Source organism: Canis lupus, chromosome 16, assembly GCF_048164855.1.
Source record: "Canis lupus baileyi chromosome 16, mCanLup2.hap1, whole genome shotgun sequence".
Classification (NCBI taxonomy): domain Eukaryota; kingdom Metazoa; phylum Chordata; class Mammalia; order Carnivora; family Canidae; genus Canis; species Canis lupus.
Genome location: NC_132853.1, coordinates 36,725,223 through 36,748,132, shown reverse-complemented (window position 1 = coordinate 36,748,132; position 22,910 = coordinate 36,725,223). Strand labels below are relative to the sequence as shown.

The 22,910-nt window shown below is 49.6% G+C and overlaps 2 protein-coding genes and 1 long non-coding RNA gene across 15 annotated transcripts in view; 1 reads left to right on the top strand and 2 right to left on the bottom strand.

Moving 5' to 3' along the window:
* Nucleotides 1-2,304: 2,304 nt before the first annotated feature.
* SNX11 (sorting nexin 11) lies at nt 2,305-22,780 on the top strand. Of its 10 annotated transcripts, none has more exons than XM_072780250.1 (11): nt 2,341-2,454; nt 4,243-4,461; nt 4,921-4,980; nt 5,930-5,984; nt 6,078-6,152; nt 6,421-6,507; nt 6,816-6,916; nt 9,323-9,418; nt 9,639-9,851; nt 10,505-10,580; nt 21,556-22,780. In XM_072780250.1, the coding sequence occupies exons 2-11, from the start codon at nt 4,454-4,456 to the stop codon at nt 21,655-21,657; spliced, it is 873 nt and encodes a 290-aa protein (XP_072636351.1). In that variant the 5' UTR covers nt 2,341-2,454; nt 4,243-4,453; the 3' UTR covers nt 21,658-22,780. The 10 variants fall into 10 exon arrangements, with proteins under 10 accessions (XP_072636356.1, XP_072636352.1, XP_072636349.1 ...); XM_072780254.1 differs by lacking the exon at nt 21,556-22,780 and adding an exon at nt 14,635-14,832 and having other exon boundaries at nt 2,344-2,454; XM_072780248.1 differs by lacking the exons at nt 4,243-4,461; nt 21,556-22,780 and adding an exon at nt 3,946-4,179 and having other exon boundaries at nt 2,321-2,454; nt 10,505-12,028.
* On the bottom strand, nt 3,784-11,569 carry LOC140606605 (uncharacterized). 3 transcript variants are annotated; one of them, XR_012008934.1, is made up of 6 exons: nt 11,155-11,569; nt 9,619-10,018; nt 9,331-9,410; nt 6,699-6,893; nt 6,415-6,599; nt 3,784-4,155 (listed from the first exon to the last, which is right to left on the bottom strand). It is a non-coding gene; the product is annotated as an uncharacterized lncRNA (long non-coding RNA). The 3 variants fall into 3 exon arrangements; XR_012008935.1 differs by lacking the exon at nt 3,784-4,155 and adding an exon at nt 4,201-5,368; XR_012008936.1 differs by lacking the exon at nt 9,619-10,018.
* Nucleotides 21,955-22,910, bottom strand: part of SKAP1 (src kinase associated phosphoprotein 1) — a 286,859-nt gene continuing 285,903 nt past the window's right edge. For both annotated transcript variants that reach the window (XR_012008932.1, XM_072780245.1), the window contains one exon: nt 21,955-22,059. The gene's annotated coding sequence lies outside the window, so the exon portion shown is untranslated. The remainder of the gene's footprint in view (nt 22,060-22,910) is intronic.

Sequence of the window (22,910 nt, the reverse complement as noted above, 5' to 3'; positions counted from 1 at the left end):
CAGTAAACCAATATTTTCCAAGTTGTTTCAGATTCCCTATGGCGGGCAGCCTGGGTGGCTCAGTGGTTTAGCGCCACCTTGGGCCCAGGACGTGGTCCTGGAGACCCAGAATTGAGCCCCATGTCGGGCTTCCTGCAGGGAGCCTGCTTCTCCCTCTGCCTGTGTCTCTGCCTCTGTGTGTGTGTGTGTGTGTGTGTGTGTGTCTTCATGAATAAATAAATAAAATCTTAAGAAAAAAATAATTTGGGGTGCCTGGATAGCCATGTCATTAAGAGTCTGACTCTTGATTTCCACTCAGGTCATAATTTTAGGGTTGTGAGATCAAGCCCCTCTTCATACTTCTGCTGGGTGTGGAGACTGCTTGGTATTCTCTCTGCCTCTCTCTCTAATAGTAAAAAATAAAACGAAATAGGAGCAGCTCCGGTGGCTCAGCGGTTTGGCACTGCCTTCATCCCAGGGCATGATCCTGGAGACTGGGATCGAGTCCTGCGTGGGGCTCTCTGCATGGAGCCTGCTTCTCCCTCTGCCTGTGTCTCTGCCTCTTCTGTGTGTGTGTCTCTCATAAATAAATAAATAAATAAAATCTTAAAAAAATAAAAATTACCATTTGTTGAGTTTTGCTAGTATCATAGAAATGTATCCACAACTATTGGCTAAAAATACCTCTTCCTTTTCTAACTATACAGTTGTGTGAGACTGGATTTTCTTCATTTCCTAGACCAAAATAAGAGCAAACCAGAGAGAATGGGGAGGGAAATATGAAAATCCAGCTGTCTTCTATTAAGCCAGACATTAAAGAGATTTGCAAAATTGTAATGCAATGCCATTCTGCTAATTTTCTTGGAGAGGGGGAGTCATAGTTATATTTTATAAAATATATTAAGATGTATTGGCTTGTTACTATTTTAGGTGAATTATACATGCTTCTTAATTTCTCAATTTTAATTTCTAATTCGGTAAATATCCCACACACTTTATTTTTATTTTTTTTTTAATTTGAGAGAGAGAGAGAGGCAGGAACTGGGGGGAGGGCCAGAGGGAGAGGGAGCAGTAGACTCCTTGCTGAGCAGGGAGCCAGATAGCGGGCTCAGTCCCAGGACCCCAGGATCATGACCTGAGCCCAAGTGAGACACTTCAGGGTCTGAGCCACCCAGGCGCCCCTACGCCCCTAAACAAACACTCTCTCTCTCTCTCTTTTTTTAAAGATTTATTTATTTATTTATTTATTTATTTATTTATTTATTTGAGACACAGAGAGGGAGAGAGGGAGAGACACAGGCAGAGGGAGAAGCAGGCTCCATGCAGGGAGCCCGACACGGCACTCGATCCCGGGTCTCCAAGATCACGCCCTGGGCCGAAGGCGGCACCAAACCACCAAGCCACGCAGGGATCCCCTAAACAAACACTCTTAATCAACTTTTAATAATGTTTGGGCGCCTGGCTGGTTGAGTCCTTAGGGCACGTGACTCTTGATCTTGGGGAGGTGAGTTCGAGCCCTAGGTTGGGCTATAATTTCCTTAAAAAAAATGTAAAAGGAAAAAAAATGTAAAAGGATCCTGAGGCTTAAAAGCTTTAGGGTCAGTTTAGAGCCCCACGGTCCAGGGTAGTGCTGGGTATTGTGCCATCTAACTCCAGAGCTTGTCTTTTGTGACCCGACTTCTTCCTTGATAATATCTATACTAAAATTATCCTTAAGCAGGTTGTAAAAAAAACACTACAACAACATAAAAATCATCCCATTCAACGCATTTTCTTTTCCCCAGCCAGCTGCACGATCCTTCTCCGGGCTTGTTTCCGCGAGTGAACCGGGTGTTTGCTGGGCCATCCCAGTTCGGTTTTCGCTTTGACAAATTTGTGGTTTCTACGAGAACGTTGAGTTGGGACGCCTTCGGTAACTCCGCAGGGGAACTGCAACCCACGGGGGTTCAAATGGGGAAGCTCTTGGGACTTTGCGATGCTCCAGGAATGTGGGCGTCTTCTTCCTCGATCTTCCCACACGCTAGACGACCCTCCGCTAGACTGAAACACCGGAGACGACGTCTTCACACCTCCCGAGCCCGGGGACCCTCCGTTGGCCCTTTAAGAACGCCCCCTCGGCCTGATTGGCTGGGGCTGACAACAGTGGGCGGGACACGGCTCCGGATTGGCTGTCAGAGCCCATTCGGCGCTGCTCACTCGCGTCCACCCTCCCGGGTCCCAAGTGAGTCTGAAGGGATCCGGACTCCCGCCAGGGCCTGGGCGGGGCCGAGCGCGGCGCCTCGGGAGCGGGGATAGCCGCTGAGAGCTTGGGCCGGGAGGGGCGGGGCGTCTTGGGCGACGGGGATTGGCGTTGCCGGAGCCTCCTCCCGTGGTGCACCGGGGCACCGGCCACTCACCCGGAAGGAGAAGCTTAGCCTGGCTCTATGGTGCGGCGCTGGCGGTGTCGCTGTGGGGAGTGGGTACTGCTGCTCTCAGGTGAGGGGCCGCGGGCGGGGCGGCGGGGAGTGGATGCTGCTCTCAAGCCAGGCTTGAGCGTCAGGAGTGGCGTTCGGGGGTGGGAATCTCGCTCGACACCTCTTGGAAGAGGCTGGCTCGCCTCCCGGGATGAAGGCGGGTGCTTGCTCGGGATCCCAGGAAAGAAACTCGGCTTTTTCATTTGTTTTTAAAGTGTGAAGCATCTTTCCTTTCCACTCCCCAAGCTTAATAGTCAAAGGGGAAGAAGGGTCGTGGGGCTCCTTTGCTCTTACTTCGTTAAGAATGGAGGGGGAGTGACCCAGAGTTTGGCGACATTTACCGAAACGTGTAGGGCTAGGAGTGATGACAAGTATTTCACAGGACAGAGGCCGGCTCTTGCGCTAGACTGTGGTCACGGTTGTGATTTATCTTCCAAGTGTAGCGAGCGACAAGTTACGGAGGGACGACATGGAGCAGAGCTGCTGGGTTGGGAACTTGGTCAGGAGAGGGAGCATCCTCTACCACCTGTGGGTGTTTAGGAAGGAGAGCTTTCTGGGTCCTCTGGCATCAGGGGCTCAAGAATGACTGAGAAGGGATTAGGAGTCTTGGTAGCTCAAAACACTTATCACCTGAGGTTTTTTTTTTTTTAAGATTTTATTTATTTATTTGACAGAGAGAGCAAGAGCAGGCAGAGGGAGAGGGAGAAGCAGACGGTAAACAGAGAGCCTGATGTGGGGCTCGATCCCAGGACCCTGGGATCATAACCTGAGCCGAAGGCAGAGGCTGAACTGACTGAGCCACCCAGGCTCCCTACCTGATTTGTTTTTTAACCTGCCTTTTTGAAGTAGTTTAAATGGGAGTGAGGATGGTGCTGAGAAAGCCCTGAATTGCTACGTTGAATTGTTAGGACATAGGAAACCTTTACAAGGAATCTTTGTAAAAAGCAAACGACTGCGTTCTCAGAGAGATTGGTGTTGGTAGGGGTGGAGAAAGTAAAGGGAGCTTCACATGTGGTTGAAAGGACCCAGGAAATGTAGTGCCACGTGAGATGCAGACATAGCTGAGAGGATCGCTGACTTATCCTTATTGGCATGACCACTCTATTTCCCAGATCACGAGCTAGAGTTAGGAACTTCCTTCTTCCCCTCCCTGGACAGAACTGAGCTTCATTTCATTTCCTGCTGAGGAGTGGCATCTGTGTGGAGGAAGCTGGTGGGAAGGGTAATTGCTAGAAATTATGACTCCGAATCTAGGTTTTTGTGTTTGTTCCAATGTCCAGTGTTTTTAAGGAAAAGTTAAAATGGAAACTTTGTTAGTGCCCTTTAAACTTAGATTTAAGTATACAGCATCTTGGGGCAGGGGTGCTAGGATTTTTTTTTTTTTTTTTTTTTGAAAGCCAGTTTAAGCCATTCGTTTCCGAGTGGTGTTAGCTCCAAAGGAAAGGAGAGAAACTTATATTTGCAGATGGTTCAGGGTCCTAGACAAACTCTTTTTTTTTTTTTCTTCCCCTAGACAAACTCTTTTTGAGCCTGAGAATGATGATCACTTGGTTACTAAATCATGGTCCTGAATTTGACAAACCTTTCAAGGCACAGGAGATGTGTGAGGTCCACTGAGTGTGTGGATGATAATTGCCTTGTCATTTTGCCCATCGTTACTTTTGTGAAAAGAGATTTCAGAATATTTAACTCTCTGCTCTTGTGCTGGCAATTTACCAAATACCTGAAAAGAGAAAAAAATTAAAAGGTTAGTTGTTCACCAGCCGGTCTGTTCTTTTTGGTAACAACCTTTTTTTTTTTTTCTTTAAAGATTTTAAAAATTTATTTATTCATGAGAGACAGAGAGGCAGAGTCAGAGACACAGGCAGAGGGAGAAGCAGGCTCCATGCAAGGAGCCCGACGAAGGACTCCATCCCAGGACTCCAGGATCACGCCCTGGGCTGAAGGCGGCGCTAAACCGCTGAGCCACTTGGGCTGCCCTGGTCACAACCCTTTGACTGCTTACATTGGGGACGTTACACATGGGTTGGTAAGGAATTGGAATTTCCTTTCAGTTCAGGATGCCTTTGTGATGGTGACTGCATCAGATGAAAAATCAGATTGTTGGCAAAAGTGCAACGATGGTATCGCAGTCACAAAACCTCTGGCTTGCTCAACGGTGTAGTCCAGTCCTATCATACACCATGCAGTTTTATCCCTGTGCAGTGGCTGTGTGTGGAGAGACCTTCTGGTGTACTGGAAAGATTTGGGAAAGCTGTTTGCTCTGCTAATTTTGCGGTGTAAATGAGTTCCCCTTCTCTTGAAACGTTAGCCTTGTGTTAGCAAAACATAAAATAGAAGGAAACTCATTACACGCGGTTCTAATGGTAAGGCAAAACTAATAAGAGAATGTGTTTAAAATTAATTGTAGGCCTGTAAAAATGAGTGGGTGTGTGAATGGGTATGGGGGGAGGAGAGAGAGAGCTTAGAGATAGTCTTGTTTTCCCAGGAGCCGGCCTGGATCATTTGTTGGCAGTACATATTGGCTGAAGTCAGTTTTCATTTCAAGGTAAATTGGAAAGGGAAATTAAACCTTATTGTTCCGCTCTTAAGAGAGGAGAAGGGGGTGGAGGCGGCAGCCAGGGTGGATGCTGTTGGAGTGGTTCTAGGAGTAACAAGATTAGTGCTGTATTTTAACAGAAGGTGACATCATGGGCCCCTTTGGACTGGAGTAACCCAGCGCTGGAGGCTTCATGGGCCCCTTGTTGGAGTGGGCGATGTCGCTGCACATGTAAACTGCCACACTGGGGGAAATCAGGGGCTTAGGCTTTAATGAATCTTTACAAAGGATCGGAAAACATCCCGAGCCGACCTGTGCAGCTGTGGGGTACTTGGGCATTGGTACAAACCGGATAGCATATCGAGAGAGGAAATGACTGGAACCATTGGCTTGGGTTCTGGAGAACAGATTAGAGAAGGGAAGGTCGAAACTGGGCAGCCCATTCAGGTGCTCCCTGAGCTCCCCAGCTCCCTGATTGACTTCTGGGTAGGTGATGACTTAGCAAGACAGACTTCAGAGCCTTGGTGTTGGTGGGGCTTAATTGTCTCTAAACTGCCAGGAGGGGGCGGTGTCAGGCTCACTTGCAGAGGCTCTTGTGTGCCCCAAAGAGACTTTCACCTGCAGTCCTTAGCAGAAAAGGTCTGACCTTGAACTTGCCTATTCTGGCTACCTGACCTGAACGCTTCACAGACCTAAACATGCCTTGTTGGGCTAGACGTGGCCTAGGTAAAGGTCCTGGCTGTGGTCTGCAAAGAGGGGCAAATCCCCTGGGGCTTTTAGCTTGGCACTGAGCTAAGGTATGGGAATTTTTTTGCTTCCTCTTAAGTTTAACACAAAAACAAAAAAAGGTGCCTGGGTTTTCCCAGGGGGGAATCAATGAAAATTTTTCTTGGTAAAGAATGATAAAAATAGAGGCATGCTAACAATGATTGTTCTCCTGTCCTCTGTCCCCCATCAGATGTTTTCTTCCAATGGGCTTTTGGTTTAGGATGTTGGAAAACCAAGAGCAGGAGGTAAGCGTGTGGTCTCCAGGAAACAGGTGGGTAGAAGTTTGATGGGACTTGGGTAAAGATGCCTATCATTGCTGCATGGTGTTCTAATGACAGGAATACCTTGGGGGTTCTGATGAGCTCAACGGCAGAAGAAGGATATCCATAGTAAAGCCATTCCTGGGAAATGAGGTTCCATTTTCACTAACTTTCCCCATTCATTGGAATGTTGTTGAATGTCAGATTCACAAGGGCAAAGATTTTTGTCTCTTGTTTATGTATTACTCCCAATGCTTTAGAACTGTCTGACACATAGTGGGCGGTCAATAAATATTTGTTGAATTGAATGAATAAATAAATGAATGGTTGGTGCTGATTGGAAAAATCTGGCAACCTGTATTGTCAAAGCTGCCTTATTATGTGGCCAAGCTGAATCTGAAGGAGCCTTTCTTACCTCCAGGAGGTGATCACCGTGCGTGTTCAGGACCCCCGAGTGCAGAATGAGGGCTCCTGGAATTCTTATGTGGATTATAAGATCTTTCTCCACGTAAGTGCATCAGCCTTCTGTACGGGGTCAGCACTCTCCAGGGCTGAGGGCTAGAGCAGAGGTGGAGCCTGTTTTTGGATATTTTGACAGTCCTGAGACAGAGGAAAGAGAGAGAGGTGAGGAATGAGCTTGGGGTATGCTGTAGAGTTGCTTTCAGTCTGCCTGGTGGCACCTTGCTCAAGTTGGAGCACCTGATCTGGACTGTGGCCTGGTGGCTTGGATCCTCCGTCAGAGTGATGATGGGGATATGTGTGAATTTGGTCTTTTTCTCCTTGGCTTTTTTCTTTCTCACATGCTTCCTCCTGTAGACCAACAGCAAAGCCTTTACTGCCAAGACATCTTGTGTGCGTCGCCGATATCGTGAGTTCGTGTGGCTGAGAAAGCAGCTGCAGAGAAATGCTGGTTTAGTGTGAGTTTGCTTCTGCTTCTTTCTTGGGTCTGAGACTGGTTTTTCAGGCATGTACGTGAGAACCAGAGTTTACAATAACGAAAACTTGGCAATATGTCAGGCACTCAGGAAATCAAGACATGTGTTCTTAAATTATGTTTTCAAGTCAGTGGAAAAAGTAAAGACAAAAGTTCTAGCATTTTGACCTAACAAAGACTTATAAATATCAAAAATATTTTTTAATATGCATATTAATCTAGAGCTAAACAAATGTACTGTTAGCATTTTATATGTGCGTATCACTCATTATCAGAAACTTGTTAGCACTTGGACTTAGGTGACCAGTGGTGTTCCTGTCCATTTGACATGTAAAAAAAAAAAAAAAAAAAAAAAGTTTTTTTCTTTTTTTGTCGAGAGACCTTTTTTCAGAGATAATACACTGAAAGCCTTAGGAAAAGCAGTATTGTTCACTCCTCACTTACACTACCCCAAATAAGTCTTAAAACTAGAGACAATTTAGAACAGTGATTCCAGGGCAGCCCCCGTGGCGCAGCGGTTTAGCTCCGCCTGCAGCCTGGGGTGTGATCCTGGAGACCTGGGATCGAGTCCCACATTGGGCTCCCTGCATGGAGCCTGCTTCTCCCTCTGCCTGTGTCTCTGCCTCTCTCTCTCTCTCTCTCTGTCTCTATGAATAAATAAATTTAAAAAAAAAAAAAAAAAAGAACAGTGATTCCATTGCAGGACAGTCCCTGAACGCTCTGGGGACAGGGGGCCTGCAGGTGATCTAGCCGGTTAGTTAACATGTGGGACTGATGAGGCTGCTGTCATGGGTCAGGCCCTTAACAGCCAGTTGGAACTTCTGACAGATCCTGCATTGTCTTGCCTGGCCTGTTATTTTTGTTTGTTTGTTTTGTTTTGTGGGGGTGGAGGGGAGAGAGAGAATCCCAAGTAGGCTCCATGCTCAGCACAGAGCCAGCTATAGGGTTGATCTCACAACCCTGAGACCATGACCTGGGCTGAAATCAAGAGTCAGATGCTTAAAGGACTGAGCCACCCAGAAGCCCCTGGCCTGTTTGTTTGTTTAAGGGCGGGGAGAGAGAGAAAGAGAGAGAGAGAATGAGAATGAATAGTAGGGGAGGGACAGCTACCCAGGTGCCCCTGGCCTGTTTTTTTTTTTTTTTTTAATATGTTCATAATAGAAACTAGGGAGGTCGAAAGAGTTTGTGGATGCCTTGCTGCAACTCTACTACTTTTAGAAAATTCAAAGCATGTGAGGGGCACCTGGATGGCTCAGTGGGTTAAGCATCCGACTCTTGATTTCCACTCAGGCCATGATCTTGGGGTTGTGAGATTGAGCCCCAAGTTAAGCTCCACACTGGGCATGGAGCCTACTTGGGATCCTCTCTCACTCTCCCTCTATCCCTCCCCCTGCTTATGTTCTCTCTAAATAAATAGATACATAGATAAATAAATAACTATCAGTCTTTTTTTTTTAAGATTTATTTATTTATGATAGACATAAAGAGAGAGAGAGAGGCAGAGACACAGGCAGAGGGAGAAGCAGGCTCCATGCCAGGAGCCCGACGCGGGACTCATCCCGGGACCCCAGGATCGCGCCCCAGGCCAAAGGCAGGCGAGAAACCGCCGAGCCACCCAGGGATCCCCAATATCTATCTGTCTTTAAAAAAAAAATCCTAAGGGACGCCTGGGTGAGCGTCTCCTTCGGCTCAGGACATGATTCCAGGATCTGGGATCAAGTCCCACATTGGGCTCCCTTTGAGGAGCCTGCTTCTCCATCTGTGTCTTTCTCTCTCTCTCTCTCTATCATAAATAAATAAATAAATCTTAAAAAAAAAAAAATCCTAACTAAGCATGTGGCCTTCCTGGATTAAAGGAGGTAGTCTTGATTTACACACAAGGACCCAGCATGCTCCATGCCTCCATGTCTAAATTTCTCCCTTTTTATTTTTAAAATTTAAAACAATTTTTAGTTTTTCCCTTTTTAAAATAAGAGCTGATGGTGGGAATGGGTTTTGTAAACTATGTAGTATAGCAACAATGGAGTTTTGAAGCCATAGACATGGTTCAGATACCAGCTCTGCTGGTTACTAGCTGTGTGACATTGGGAAATTTACTTAACTTCTCTGATTCTATTTCCTTACTCCTGAAATGGGAACATCAATAGATTTTTCATGGGTTTTTGGGAGGAGTAAGTGAAATAAGTTTTGTAAAATATTTAGCACAGTGCCTGACACATGGCATACAGTGACTATTTGCCCTGCTCCCCCTCCCAACACACCTTATTAAAAGCTATTTGTAGTGATTTGTGCCTCTTTAAGATGATTTCCTTGATCCGGGAGAGAAGGGGGGGGATGCCTGTCTTTAATGTTATACTTATGTTGGGAGTTACATTATGTGACCCGACAGGCCTGTACCTGAACTTCCTGGGAAGTCTACCTTCTTTGGCAGCTCGGATGAGTTCATTGAGAAGCGGAGACAAGGTCTGCAGCATTTCCTGGAAAAGTGAGTAGACATGGTAGGCTAGCACCTATCCCCCTGGTATGGGCGAGTAGGGGGTGGCAGGAGCAGGATGGCCCCTTCGATCGATTGGATGGGTGCATTTGTAGTGGATGCGTTTCTTGCACCCCCAAGCCTTCAGGCTGGAAGCCCTTCAGAGGACGGGCCTGGGGAGAGCAGCGGCTCTGGGGGAGTCTGTGTTGTACCTCTTGTGTTTGCCCCACAGGGTACTGCAGAGTGTGGTCCTCCTATCGGACAGCCAGTTACACCTCTTCCTGCAAAGCCAGCTCTCCGTGCCTGAGATCGAAGCCTGCGTCCAGGGCCGAAGTCCCATGACCGTCTCCGATGCCATCCTTCACTACGCTATGTCAAACTGTGGCTGGGTCCAGGAAGAGAGGCAGGGCTCTTCTCATCTGGCTAAGGGGGACCAGCCCAAGAGGTAACTAGAGTGCTAGGATTTCTGTCACCTAGGCCAGTGAGGCGTCGCTTGCAGGGGAAGTACTGTCTCAGCCCTGTAGCCTCTCAGAAGGGGTCTTGGTCTCCCTGCACCTGATCCTCTCACCTCAGGCACCCCTGTCCCTGGGTGGTGGGCTCTCCCATTGAAGCCTGGGGGAAAAGAAGAGAAGGCTGGCTGGTTCTTTATTTCTCTCCCCACCCTTTTATAAAGTAACAACTTCATTGAGATATAATTTACATACCATAAAATTCACCCTTTTAAATGTACAATTCAGTAGTTTTTACTTAGAACCCCAATTTTTATCACTCTTAAAGAAACCTTGTGCCTCTTAGCAGTGACACTGTTTTCCCCAACTCCTCACCCCCAGTGGCCACTCATCTACTTTCTGCATCTATGGATTTGCCTGTTCTGGATGTTTCACCCAAGGGGAGCCATGTGATGTGCGATCTTTTGTGCCGAGCTGCTTTCACTCTGCATATTATAGTGCAGATGAGCACCTCCTTCCTTTTTAGGGCCATATAGTATTCCGTCTGTATAATAGTCCACCTGAATAATATTTCTCTGCCAGCTTTTGTGCTTATCCACTGATTTTTGTTCATCTGTTCATGGCCTTCTTTTTCCTTTCCCGTTCTCAGTTGCTGCTTCCTTCCAAGATCGGGCAGGAGGAGCTCCCCCTCACCACCTCCCAGGGAAGAGAAGGACCATTTTGAGGTGTGGGCTCCGGTTGTTGACTCTGCAGCTCCTTCCTTAGAGAGCACCCCCCTCCCATCTGCCCCCTCCCCCTCAGGTTGTGATTTTGCAAGGCCTGAGGAGGGAGCCTCTGCTCCCCAGCCTGTGAGGAGGGCTGTGGGTGGGGACCCTGCTGTGCCTTTGGACCCTGGGCAGTTAGAAACAGTTTTAGAAAAAGGAGCTCTGGTCTGAGCCCTGGGTTCTGCTCCAAGGTGGAGAAGATGGAGGCAGGGAGACTGGGGTGGGTTGGAGCACAGGGCAGGTGCTGGGGAGGTGGGGCCACTTGGAGTCTCACGGTTGCCTCTGCTCAGGTTGCGCACACAGAGCACAGTCACCACAACTCAAGCCCCCTCCATGGGATTAAACACTGGAGGTTGTAATTTAGGCATAAGGCCCATAGGCTGTTGGTTTTGCACGGAAACATGGGGTATATTTACTCTCCTGGGAGCTGAGTTTCTTTAGATGCTTGTTAATGGGCCCAGGCACATTGCCTCAGGTTGACGGGTTTGGGGACCTGCAGAGTGGCAGCTTCTCAGCTGTCCTGTTGAATACTGACCCAGCAATGCTAGTATACTTGTCTTCCACTGGCTGTGTTTTCGCTGCAGCCCTCGGAGCACTTTGTTTCTGGGAGGCCGGCCTCTCGCCTACCTCCTTTCGCGGGGGCCAGGGTGGTGAATGTCTATCCTCGGTCCCCCTCGCCTCCTTGCTTTTCCTTCACCGACTCCCAAGGCCAGGGCACCCTCCGATCCCAAGCCCTGAGCTGGCCACGGGGACCCCGAGACCCACGATATAGCTAATGGCCACCACGGGAGAGACGCAGGGACGCCTGGAAGCTGGAGGGAGGGAAGGCGGCAGCGGGGGGGCTGGGGTTTAGGAGAGGCTGGCCCCGGGCCGCCTGGTCTCCCCTGGCTATGAAGCAGGGCCGGGACTGGCTGCTCCGGGGTTGGCGACGGCGCCTTTCTTTTCCGAATCCTTCCCTTCTCCCCTAGTAACGGCCCCGCCCCCAGGGCTCCCGCCACCGCGCGGCCCCTCCACTGTGTCGCCGTGTCGCTGTGTGCGGGGAGGCCGTCTGTTCAGTCCAGTAGGGGCACAAGGACTTTGTTTGTGCCTGGGGAGAGGGCTCTGGGGATGGGGATGAGGAACGGCAGGCCTTCAGACAATGAGGCATCTGGCCTCCCGAAAGCCTCTCCGCCGGGAGCCAGCCGCCGGGCAGGGCAGGGCGGGAGCGGGGAGCGGCGCCACCCCGCCTGGCTGCGCCCGCTGCCTCGGCCCCGGGCTTGGGCGTGCGGTGCCCGCTCGCCCCCGTCCCCATCCCCCGCCCCGCCCGCCCCGTCTCTGGGCCCATGCACGCCCAGCGCTGCTGTGGGACTGTCGTGGCATTTAGTTCAGAGTTGAGGGGCTTTGGCCTGAAATAAAATTCAAGTATTTAAGACGGTTGTTGCCATTCGTGTCTAACAAGCTGTAGCCGAGGAGGAGGGAGTGCGGCCTGGCAGTAGTTACTTTCATAAATCATGAATTTATTAGCGTGGAAATAATGGTTCGAGGCTGTGCGCCTCGGCTCTCCCGCCCGGCGTGTGCTGCTTGGTCCGGGTCGGGAGGGGGGGCCCGCTGCCAGGGAGCCCCGATCCAGCTCTCCCGCCGTCCTGGGCGTGAACCTCGTTAGGTATAATTTACCTGGTGCCGCTTCCCCTCCTCAGCCTGTCTGAGGTGCCAGGTGCTGGGAGAGAAATAAAGTTTGTCAACAGGCAGATGCAGAGCCCCGGCGGGGGCTCCTCCCTCTTTCCCGCCCGCCTCCCCTGAGCCTCTCCTTTATACGAGGCCGCCGAGCCAGGCGAGGATAGAAAACCTACAGAGGCGAATCCAAAATGTCAAAAGAAGTTCATTTAAAAGAGGGAAAAAAATTCCATCCACAACCGTCACAAAAACCCGACAGATGCTAAGCTAATGGCATCCGCTCTGCCGATTGGTGGGGACGGCTCATGAATATTAATGAGTCCAATGCTCCAAATGGTGCAGCTGTGAACCCAGCTGTGCCTGAAGCTCTCTGATCTCGAAACTTCCAGACAGGAGCCGGAGGTGGTCTGTGTCAATTCCCTACTCAGCCAAAAAACAGCAAGCCGGGTCGGCCTTCTTCTGTTCCCTCCTCATCTTCCTGGAGCTGGTGCTCAGCAGCTAGTTGTGCCAGCAGGGTGGGCTGCTGGGACAGCAGGAGCTATTCGAAGACACGGATGTGATTTTTCTGACTCCCGGCTTTTTTAATGATCCATTACCAGCAGTGCATACAACAGCAGCTCAGTTAATCTAAGGCCAGGCGCCATCCCCTCACCTGCTCCAACACAGTTGAGTGTAGGCAGCCGGAGGAATTGTCCTAAGAAGGGAGGAGTTTTTCTAGTAAGGGCCTGGAGTTGCCAGGAAAACCGCAAAGCTGAATTCTCCCCATCCATGCCATGACCTTGGCCTCTCACATTTTGCCCTGTCCCTGTGTGTGCTAAAGGCTGTTCACTGTGGCCCGTGACCTCTGTAGGGAAGATGGGAAATCCCTGGGACAGTGGCTGGCCGAGCTGTGCTCAGCTTTCGCAGAACTAAGGTGTGTGAGGATTTAGGTTTGAGGTAGGTTCTGTGCCTGATTCAGTCCCCTTCCGACTGTGGCCCAAGTCTGGTCCTCTCCTGTTGCCCAGAATAGGTGATGCCATGCTCAGGGGTTTCCTTTTGTTAGGAGGAAGGGTATGTGTGTAGGGGGAGGTAGGTCTGGTATGAAGCGAAGTCTCCTTTATTTGCATCACTCCACTTGACCTCAGTGGCCAGCAAGGAGGGGAAGTCCAGAATGACACTCATTTTCTAGCTGAGGAGACTGAGCTGAGCATGGTTTTCAAAGAGCATGTTTTTATTCATAAAAATTTATTTGTTTGTTTTAAAAACACTCTACCCTGACACAGAACTCGAACTTACAACCCCAAGGTCAAGAGTCATAAGCTCTACCCACTGAGCTGGCCTAAAATGCATATTTTTAGATGGTGGGAGAATATGTTCATGTGAGAGTGACTTCCCCAGCTCTGTAAGATGAGGTTTTTGTTTGTTTCCTCCCCCAGTCCTTTTTTTTTTTTTTTTTTTTTTTTTAAGATTTTATTTATTTACTCATGAGACGCAGAGAGAGAGCGCGGCAGAGACACAGGCAGAGGGAGAAGCAGGCTCCCTGCAGGTATGGGACTTGATCCCGGGTCTCCAGGATCAGGCCCTGGACTGAAGGCAGCCCTAAACTGCTGAGCCCCTGGGCTGCCCTCCCCCAGTCTTTAAAAAAAAAAAAAAAAAAAAACCCAAAAACTAAAACTACTACTCAAGAAGAAAAAAAAAAAAAGCCCACTTGCGTAGCTCTTCAGAGTAGTTCTCAGAAATCAGCTCCTCCGCAGTCCTCAGTTTTCCAGCTGCGGAGGCCTTAGATCCACACCAAGTCTTAAGACATCCTAAGACTCATCTTAAAAAAAAAAAAAAAAAAAAAGACTCAGCGGAGTTTGGGAGGCGATCATAACTCTTAATCTGATTGGACTTCAAGTGAGCTCTGTGTTTGTGGATTTGTTTCTATGCCTCAGCTCTTCCTGGATATTCTTACCACCTTGGCGGTGGGGAGGACGGGAGGAGGTAATGTGGGGTTGAAGGTAGAGATGGAAAAAGACGAGCGCCTGGCCTGCCTCACAGAGGCCGAGGGAGCATTCAGTCAGGGACTGGAGTGGCAACTGCAGATTTATACGTGAGCAGCCTGCTGAGGCACAGCTAAATCCAAGCAGATAAGCAGTGTGGGATGGTGACTTCTCAGTCATGCCTGGGCACACATCCTAAGTCAAGCCTCCTGGGCAGCCCTCTGCCAGCAGGGACTTGGCTCTGTAGAGGGCATGTCACCTGGCTCACAGTAACCTTTGCATTGTGGATAAAGCATACCCCTTCCCATACTTCTTAGTACGTCCCCTCTTTCCTCAGCCCATTTTGGGACACCCTCCCCCCCCTTCTCACTCACTCTCTGCCCTGCCTCTTTTCTCTACAGAACTCTCTTAGGAACTGCTGCTAAGGCCAAATGCACTTGGCCTCACCAACAGGGCCGCAGGAGCCAGTCCCAGCATGTTATTAGAGAACTAACTTCTTGGGAAAAAGACCAGTTCCACCTTAGTAATGGCTGATTGGGACTTGAAAGCTGGAACCTCAAATCTCAAGATATAATAAATATGGACAGTTTATGCTCAAAGGGGTAACAAAGCCACGTTTTCTAGGAGACCATGCTCCTGAGTCAATTAGCAAAGTGAATAATTTTACCTCCTTTCCATTCAGGGGAGGCCTGGTCCACTTCCACCAGCCCGAGAGGAGGAAGTGAAGGGGGCAGGAATAATAGGGGCAGATGGGAAAGCTAGAGTGAGAATTCAGAGAGGGTCCGGAAGTCTTGAAGCTTACCCCCCCTGGGAGGGCAGGAACTTGAGACGCTTCTGTAATCTTTGGATTATGGGGGTCTCCCAGTCCAAATTCCTTCCCTGTGTCCACCCTTTCACCTGTGGCTCTGCTGGGGTGGGGGGGCGAGGGGCTGGGAAGCCAGGCCCGCCAGGCCCTTGACCCCAGTCCCATGAACAGACGGCCCAGAATAGCGAGAGCCCGAGGCGGTTTGTCGGAGGCAGTGCAACCTGCCTGCTAGAAGCTACGAGACTTAGATATATTCTACCAATTAGGGCACATCTGTTCGCAGCACGGAAAGGCGGGCACTGTCTCTTTAAGAGCCATCCCACTCCTCTCCTTGAGTGATGAGGGCTGGGAGCACGAGGGAGTCGGATGCTGATTAAACAGTCCTACTGCCCAGCTCTGTTAGAAAATTACTGTAATTATGATCTAGTCCCAGCAGAGGGATGAGTTCCAATCCTGCTAATAACCCTTCCAGGTGCCTCAGATTCGGGGCCCAGGGGAGGCAGCATCGGCAGGGCTCTGGCTGGCTCTGGGGCCAGCGAGGGCCTTGCTGTCTGGCCCGTGTAAGCAAAACCAGCAAAGCCAATGGACCCCTCCTCCTGTCTTGGCCTCTGAGAAGGCTGTGCGTTTGGGCTGGGGTTTCCTTTTATGGTTCTTGACCCAGCTCCAAGGAGTTCACTTTGCATGAGAAAAGTTCCCCTTAAAAACCTACATGAAGGGCCAGGAAGGATAAATGCGACCTTCAGGAGGTGACAGCTGTCCTGAGCCTCCCCGCCTCTGTCCGACAACTGCAGTCAGCATTGTATTAGCCCGACCCTGTGCAAAGCACAGGGAACTGCGGTGGAACCGGAGTTTCCCGTCGGCGGCAGCCGCTGCCCTCTCTACTGGGCATCGTCGACCCTGGCTTCTTGCTCTGAAGCCGAGCACAGGGTTTCACTTAGTCATGATCAAGAGTTTCAGGGATCCCCTTTGAGAGTTCTGCTACAGGAAACGGAAACAAGGATCACAGCCCCAGAGCTCCAGACACACGAGAGACTCCCCGGCCTGCAGCTCCCTAAGCCACCAATTTCGGGTGTATTCACGTGAAAACATCGTTTTTGTAGTGCAAATCTGCAGCAGGGCAGGCAAACCTCAAAGGTGCTTGTGGAGCGTGGAGGTTGGTGCTGGCTCGCTGGTTCTTAAACCCTGAGGAATTCATGGCATTTCTGCTCTAGGCTTTCCAACCTAGCTGTGGGCTTCTCTCTATCCCTGTAATCCACTGGCTGAAGCACAAAGTTCTAGAGGGTAGGGCAGTTTCTCTGTGCTTGGCCTTAAGCACACAGTGACCCGGGACAGTGGTCTTCAACCAGGGGTGATTTTGTGCCTAGGGAACATTTAGGGGGTGGGTGGGGGGAGGACTGCTGGCATCTAGTAGGTAGAGAACAGGGTGCTGCTGTGAACATCCTACAGTGTTCCCAACAACATAAAATTACCTGCCCAGAATGTCAGTAGTGTCAGGTTAAGAAAGCTTGCACCAGCAGATGAAATAATAAGTTACAATCTCTGCACCCCCTCTTCCCCTGCACTGCCTTACAAGTGTCCTGGGAAGTCCAGCATCTCCAGATGCTGATCTCCAGATGCCGGGCGATCTCCTCAGGTGGGATGCGCCCGGCGACAGGTCTAGCCGGGTGTGGACCCACGGGAGGCGTCCAGGGTGTGTAGGTGGCCGGCCGGGGGGTGGGGCATGGGGTGGGGTGGGAGGGGTGAGGAGGGATCGGAGGCCGCGCGCTGCCGGAGCGGGGCGGGGGTAAAGGGGAAGTGTCTGCAGCCTGTGTGCTGTTCCGTGATCCGATGAGGGGGATGAGCGGGCCAGCTGCTCACCATCCGGCTCAGAGCGTCTAGCGTAGAAGCAGATGCCCTCTTTGAGGACCAGCACTAGAAGCCTCTTGGAACCCAGTCCCACCGCCGGAGGCAAGGAAGTGGCTTAGCATGCGGTTCTCCAAGCACGCTTCCCGCCGCGGCAGCCTGCCAGGTGCAGGGGTGGCGGCAGTGGGGGCCCCGCGAGGGCACTGAGCACACACGGCTGCTGCTGGCCGCCCCGCGAGCAGCTTGGTGCCGACCACACGGGCCTCTCAGAGCAGCCTGGGTGTCGGGAGAGAAAGCTGGTTGGCAGGGTCCGCAGAGGCCCCGGGGGAGGCGGGCGGGGGAGGGAAGGGGGGAGAGGGGGAGGACTGCATCAGGAGGCACGTCAAAGCCAGGAGGGCCCGGTGATCTCTCTCCACCGACCGCCCCCCACGTGACTGGCCCACCCATTCTGTGTTTTAGGGGGACCTCCGATCCTCCTTTACACCTGTGGGCTTGGCATCAGTTATCAGTGACTCCCCCTTTCAGTCTCAGAAGTGTCTCTGGAAAAGAAATGATACGGTCACTCTACTAATTCTACCTGTTTCCTCTAATAAAATAGTTTTGTTCGGGGTGGAGGCATTGCATTTATAAAAGATTTTTGTACAAAATGGCCTATGTGGGGATCCCTGGGTGGCTCAGCGGTTTAGCTCTTGCCTTTGGCCCAGGGCGTGATCCTGGAGACCGGGGATGAGTCCTGCGTCCGGCTCCTTGCTTGGAGCCTGCTTCTCCCTCTGCTTCTGTCTGCCTCTCTCTCTGTGTGTCTCTCATGAATAAATAAATAAAATCTTAAAAAAAAAAACCCAAATGGCCTATGTCTTAAAATGTGTCATTAATTGGATCCTAAGGAGTTGCCAAAGAATGATCATTGATTTGTACTCATGACAACAACCTCCCCGCCCCCCACCCAACAAAACAGCCATGTTTTCTGAACAGTTTTTGAGAGGGGAATGGGGAACACAATTTGAATCCCTTGAAGAAGGAAAAATCTCTTTTTTTAGTGGTAAGTTTGAAACTCTCAACCCAGTGACTGTAAATTCTACAGGGACAGGAGCTTGCCGGGCAGGGAGGAAGGGGGAGGAGCAAGGGACTCTGGTGATCCACAGCTAGAAAATGAGTCCGAGTCACTGGGCTGTGCAGCGGGGATAATCCTCTGTGTAGACAGCTGCTTTCTCTAAAGTCAGCTCCACATATTTTGCTGGTGCTCTGGGTATTAGCCCATCAATGCCACATAAGATTTATCCTTCCAGAGCCTCTCCTGGCGGGGAGATCTATGGGGAGGGCTTCTCTGTGGCCAGAGATGAAGGCACCTCTGTTCCTGGCATCTGAGAGTTCTGTTCTTCAAATGAAAAAACAAAAACACACAGCAAAAAACATACTTTGGCTTCTCTTTTGTTTTTCTTTCTTGCTTCTCTTCAACTCCATTTTCCTCAAACCATTTTTTAAAAAAATTTATTTATTTATATGACAGAGAGAAGGAGAGCAAAAGAGCATGAGCAAGGGGCAGGCAGAGGGAGAGGGAGGAGCAGTCTCCCCACTGAGCAGAGAGCCTGATGTAGGGCTCGATCCCAGGACCTTAAGATCAGGACCGACCTGAGCCAAAGGCAGACATTCAACCAACTGAGCCACCCAGGGGCCCCATCAAACAGGTTTTGAAAGGCAGGAGTGTATCCTCTTTGCCACCCCCCCCACTAGCATTGCATTATCCTGCTCTTTGTATCGACACCACTGCTTTACTGTGACACAAGTGACTGGCACGAAGTGTCAGAATTTGAAAACGTACCACCAGAGGGGTCTAACTGCAGCACAATGCGAGTGATGGAAGAAGCAAAGCGGCAGTTTCCAGAGTCCTCCATCGCCATGTGCTCTTCCCTGGCAGATTTTGTGTGATTTTTGTCCAAACCAACACCTTTCAGATGCTCAGCTTTGCCACTTGCAATGACAGGTGACAAATGAGGTGGTGCCACTGAGCAAACTGAAGGGCTAAAAGAAGTGGACGATAACTTGGAATTTAGGCAGCTCCTTACATGCTATGCTTACATCGAGTATCCGCTTTGAACGGGAGGGCGGACTTCGAGTCAGTTCCACCTTTGGGCCTTGCTCCCACTTTACATGGACTCTAACTGGCCTTAGGGAAAGAGATGCACCAGGAGTGCCCTTCTCATTCTCACTTTTATTCGCCGGAGGACAAGGTGTGACTTAAATACAAATTGAGAGAGAACAGTATGAGAAAAACTTAATATTGAGGTGACTGCAAAACAATGCCTATGCTATTTTGCTATATGGATGACAGAGAAAACACTGGGAAAACCATATTGTTAATGAAATGCAGCTGAAAGACTGCTTTCAGGGTATTTGGTATTTTCAGTCATCAGCTTGGACAACGCAGGCTGAACTGTACCAGCCCCAGGTCTGGTTATCCAATGGATGTCAGTAAGCTCTCCATAAATTATTATTTATCTGTAACAGGCAGATATACATTTGCTGCTTCTTTTTTTTGAAAGGTTTTATTTTTTAAGTAATTTCTACATCTAATGAGCTCAAGCCCAAAACCCTGAGATCAGGAGTCACTACTCCACCAACAGCCAGCCAGGTGCCCCTGTACATTTGCTGCTGTTTTTTTTTTTTTTAATAGATTTTATTTATTTGAGAGAAAGAGAGAGAGAGAGAGAGAGGGCATGAGCAGGGGGTAAGCGGTGGAGGAACAGAGGGGGAGGGGCAGTGGGAGAGGGAGAAGGATGGGGAAAGAATCTCAAGCAGACTCCCTGCTGAGCACACAGCCCACTCCAGGCTCCACCTCACGACCCTGAGATTCTGATCCTGAGATGAAACCAAGGGTCAGATGCTTAACTGAGCCACCAAGGCACCCCTCTACATCTGGTTCTTAAATTTAGGAACTTACCTTTCTTATTTTCCTACCTTTATATAAAACCACGGAAGGATAAAAGCCTCCCTCTCCTATTCCACCTGCCAGAGCAATTAGCGGCTATTAAGAAGCCATCTCGCATATGGTGTGGTTAGTTAAGTGATCTAATGCCCTGGTTATCCAGTTAGTCACAGGCAGTAAGGTGGGGATTTGGTTAGTGGAGTCAAACAGAGAAGAGGTAATCTGTCCAGTTGCTTTCTGAGGCTGTTGGTTAAAATCGGGGCTGTCAATTGCGTAGGGAACAGTTTTGCTAGGTGAGGCTTAGCTTCAGGCAGACTACAGGCACCCACTGCCGCTTCCAAAAGGTTTCCTTTAGAACTTTCTCCTAAAAGGGAATGGCCTTCAGCCTGTAGATAGTCTTATCAACCCATTGGACTTTTATCTTTTTCTTGCCTCTAAGAATGTTAAAGATCGCCAGATGGCTATGGACCCAATTCCAGATTAGTCCATTCGTTTATATCTTCCAAGGCCAATCTAGTTTCTCTCCCTGCTGGGTTTCACAGCTAGAGGGTTGGAGGTCTGAGTGCCTACCCTGCAGTTGATGGAGGTGCCAAAGACCTTCACAGAATGGTGAATGCTGTAGGTACACACGGGCCTGCAGCTTGAGGAGGGATTTAAGTTCTGGAAGCCAATGAGCATGACACTACTGAGGGATCCCTGAACCAACAGCGAGTGGAGAGGGTACCCTGACGTTGCTCCTTTCTCATCCCCCTTTGACCCTGCCTGGGACACCTGCCCCTCCTCTCCTGGTAGCCCCTTTTCTGGTGTCTCACAGTCACAGAGCAGTGGCACAAAGCTCTTCTTTCCTCTTAGCCACCAGCCTTCCAGCCTTGGGCCCCTGGGGGTTCTTTAAGGGAGGGAACACTCTGGGGCTTGGGGGTGAGGGTGTTTCTGATTGCTTCCCTTGCTAGAGGCTTTAGAACAATGCCCTTTCCTTACCTGTAGGTTGGGGATTGGTGCAAAGGCCCCTCCTAAAAGGGGAGGCAAGTGGTTGTTCTTGGTTCATCTGCTCATGTGCTGCCACCTAGTGGTTCAGTCTCCTTTAGCACCGCGTGTAAAGTGGAGGGCACATTATGAACAGTTCCAGATTGCCTTTTATCTCATTTTTTCCCCTCCTAGACCTCAGTTGTCCTCTTTTCTTACTTCTTTATTAATCACATAAACAAAATGCTTCTTTTTTTAACTCCTGGGTCAGAAAAATCTGGAAATGAACGGCTGGCATAAAATCTTTTGAGAAACTTGGAGTGCACAGCCAACATCCTACTTTGCCGCCCCGTTTCTTTTGGCAATGTGAAATGGGTGTCTTACTGCAGGGCTAGAATGTGGCTGTTACAGAGGTGAGAAAGGCTACTGCCAACTGAGGGCTGCTCTGAATAGGCAGTTTCATAGATAAAATTTCTATAGCTGCTCAGTGGCCCATTTTTCAAGATTTCTCGCCTAGCGAATCTGGCCATCATATCAGCTAACCCTTACTGAGCAGTTACTATGCACCAGGCATTGTGCCAAGTGCGTTACACGTGTTGACTCTTTAATCTTCCTAACGACCCAGTGAAATGGACTACACCCTTCCTAAGGTGAGGAAATTGAGGCATAAAATGTCAAGTAGCTTGCTCTAGAGAGCATACATAGTAAATGGGGAACTGGGATTTATTCTCAGGCTGTCTGCTTCCAGAATTTATGTCCTTAACCACTCTGTCTTGTCGTCTCTTTAAGACACAGTTAACGCGAGTGCGAGGTACAGACCACAGGAAGAGGAACCGGGCTGATTGGCAGAAGCCCTCCCCCAAGCACCTCCCGCGCCGGCCGGCTGTTTGAACCGAAGGAACTCTCCAATGTGCTGACGCCAGGGGCTGCCTCATCTCAGAGATTCAGCACAGAAGGAAAAACCACCAAATAGGCAGCCAAAGGGAGTCTGAGAAGCCAACCAGAAGCAGGCAGGCCTGGGTTCCAGAGATGATTCTGCCCTGAAAGATCATCTAAGTCCCCTCCTCTGTCTGGGGTTTTGTTCCTCTCTGGCTTTCCTTTTCTACTTTGTCTGGAGGTGGCAAGAATGCCTGGAACCAGCATTTTTGAGAACACTACATAAAGAAATTGGACACTATCACACACTGCTGGGAACCGAATATGAAGTTTATTTACGCTTTTCAAATCAGCCGACACAGCTCACAACTTCCTCCTCCGAAGGTTTCCTTGTCTCTCACCTTCTCTGTGAAAAGCCTGTGGAGAAAGCAGAAGTGGATGTGAGACACGTTTAAAGGTGGGATGAAAAAACAAAGGTGGGATGAGCTATGACCTGCTGACTGCCTTTCCCACTTGTCTTACTGGCGCGTTTCAGTTACTACAAGCTGTCAGAGGCTTGGGTCTCTTCAGTAAGAAGAGTCCCTGGTGTTGGTGGGGTGGCTGGCGTAGGGAATAGGAACTCCTGGCCAGAGACTAGGCTATGTCTCCTGAAGGAGGGAAAATATATAGGTTTGCTCTTATGATTCAATAAAAGATGGTATAAAAGGGTGCAAATTAAAGAGTGTCTCCCTTCCACCCTCACAGTCATGCAACCACTTCTATTGTCTCTGCCCTTCCAGAGATACCATCTACACACAGAAACAACTGGAGACTCCCCCTATACCCACTCCTGTAAAGTCTACACCCAACATGGGGCTTGAACTCATGACCCTGAAATGAAGAGTTGCATGCTCTATGGACTGAGCCAGCCAGGTGCCCCTGGAGACTCCCTTTTCACACAAATGGAACAAATTAGGCCTACCCTTCTTTGCTGCCTTTTTATTTTTTCTTACCAACATCAGTGCAGAGAGCTTCCTTTAATTTTTTACTGTTACATAGTATTTAATTCTATGAACATACTATAGTTATTTGGCTAGGTCTTTACTGAACATTTAGGTCATTTCTAGTGGTTTGCTATTATAAAGTAACCTTGTGTGTATATCCTTTTCTTTTAAACTTTTATTTTTGGGAGATGCCTGGGTGGCTCAGCAATTGAGTGTTTGCCTTTGGCTCAGGGCATGATCCCGGGGATTTGGGGATCAAGTACCACACTGGGCTCCCCTCAGGGA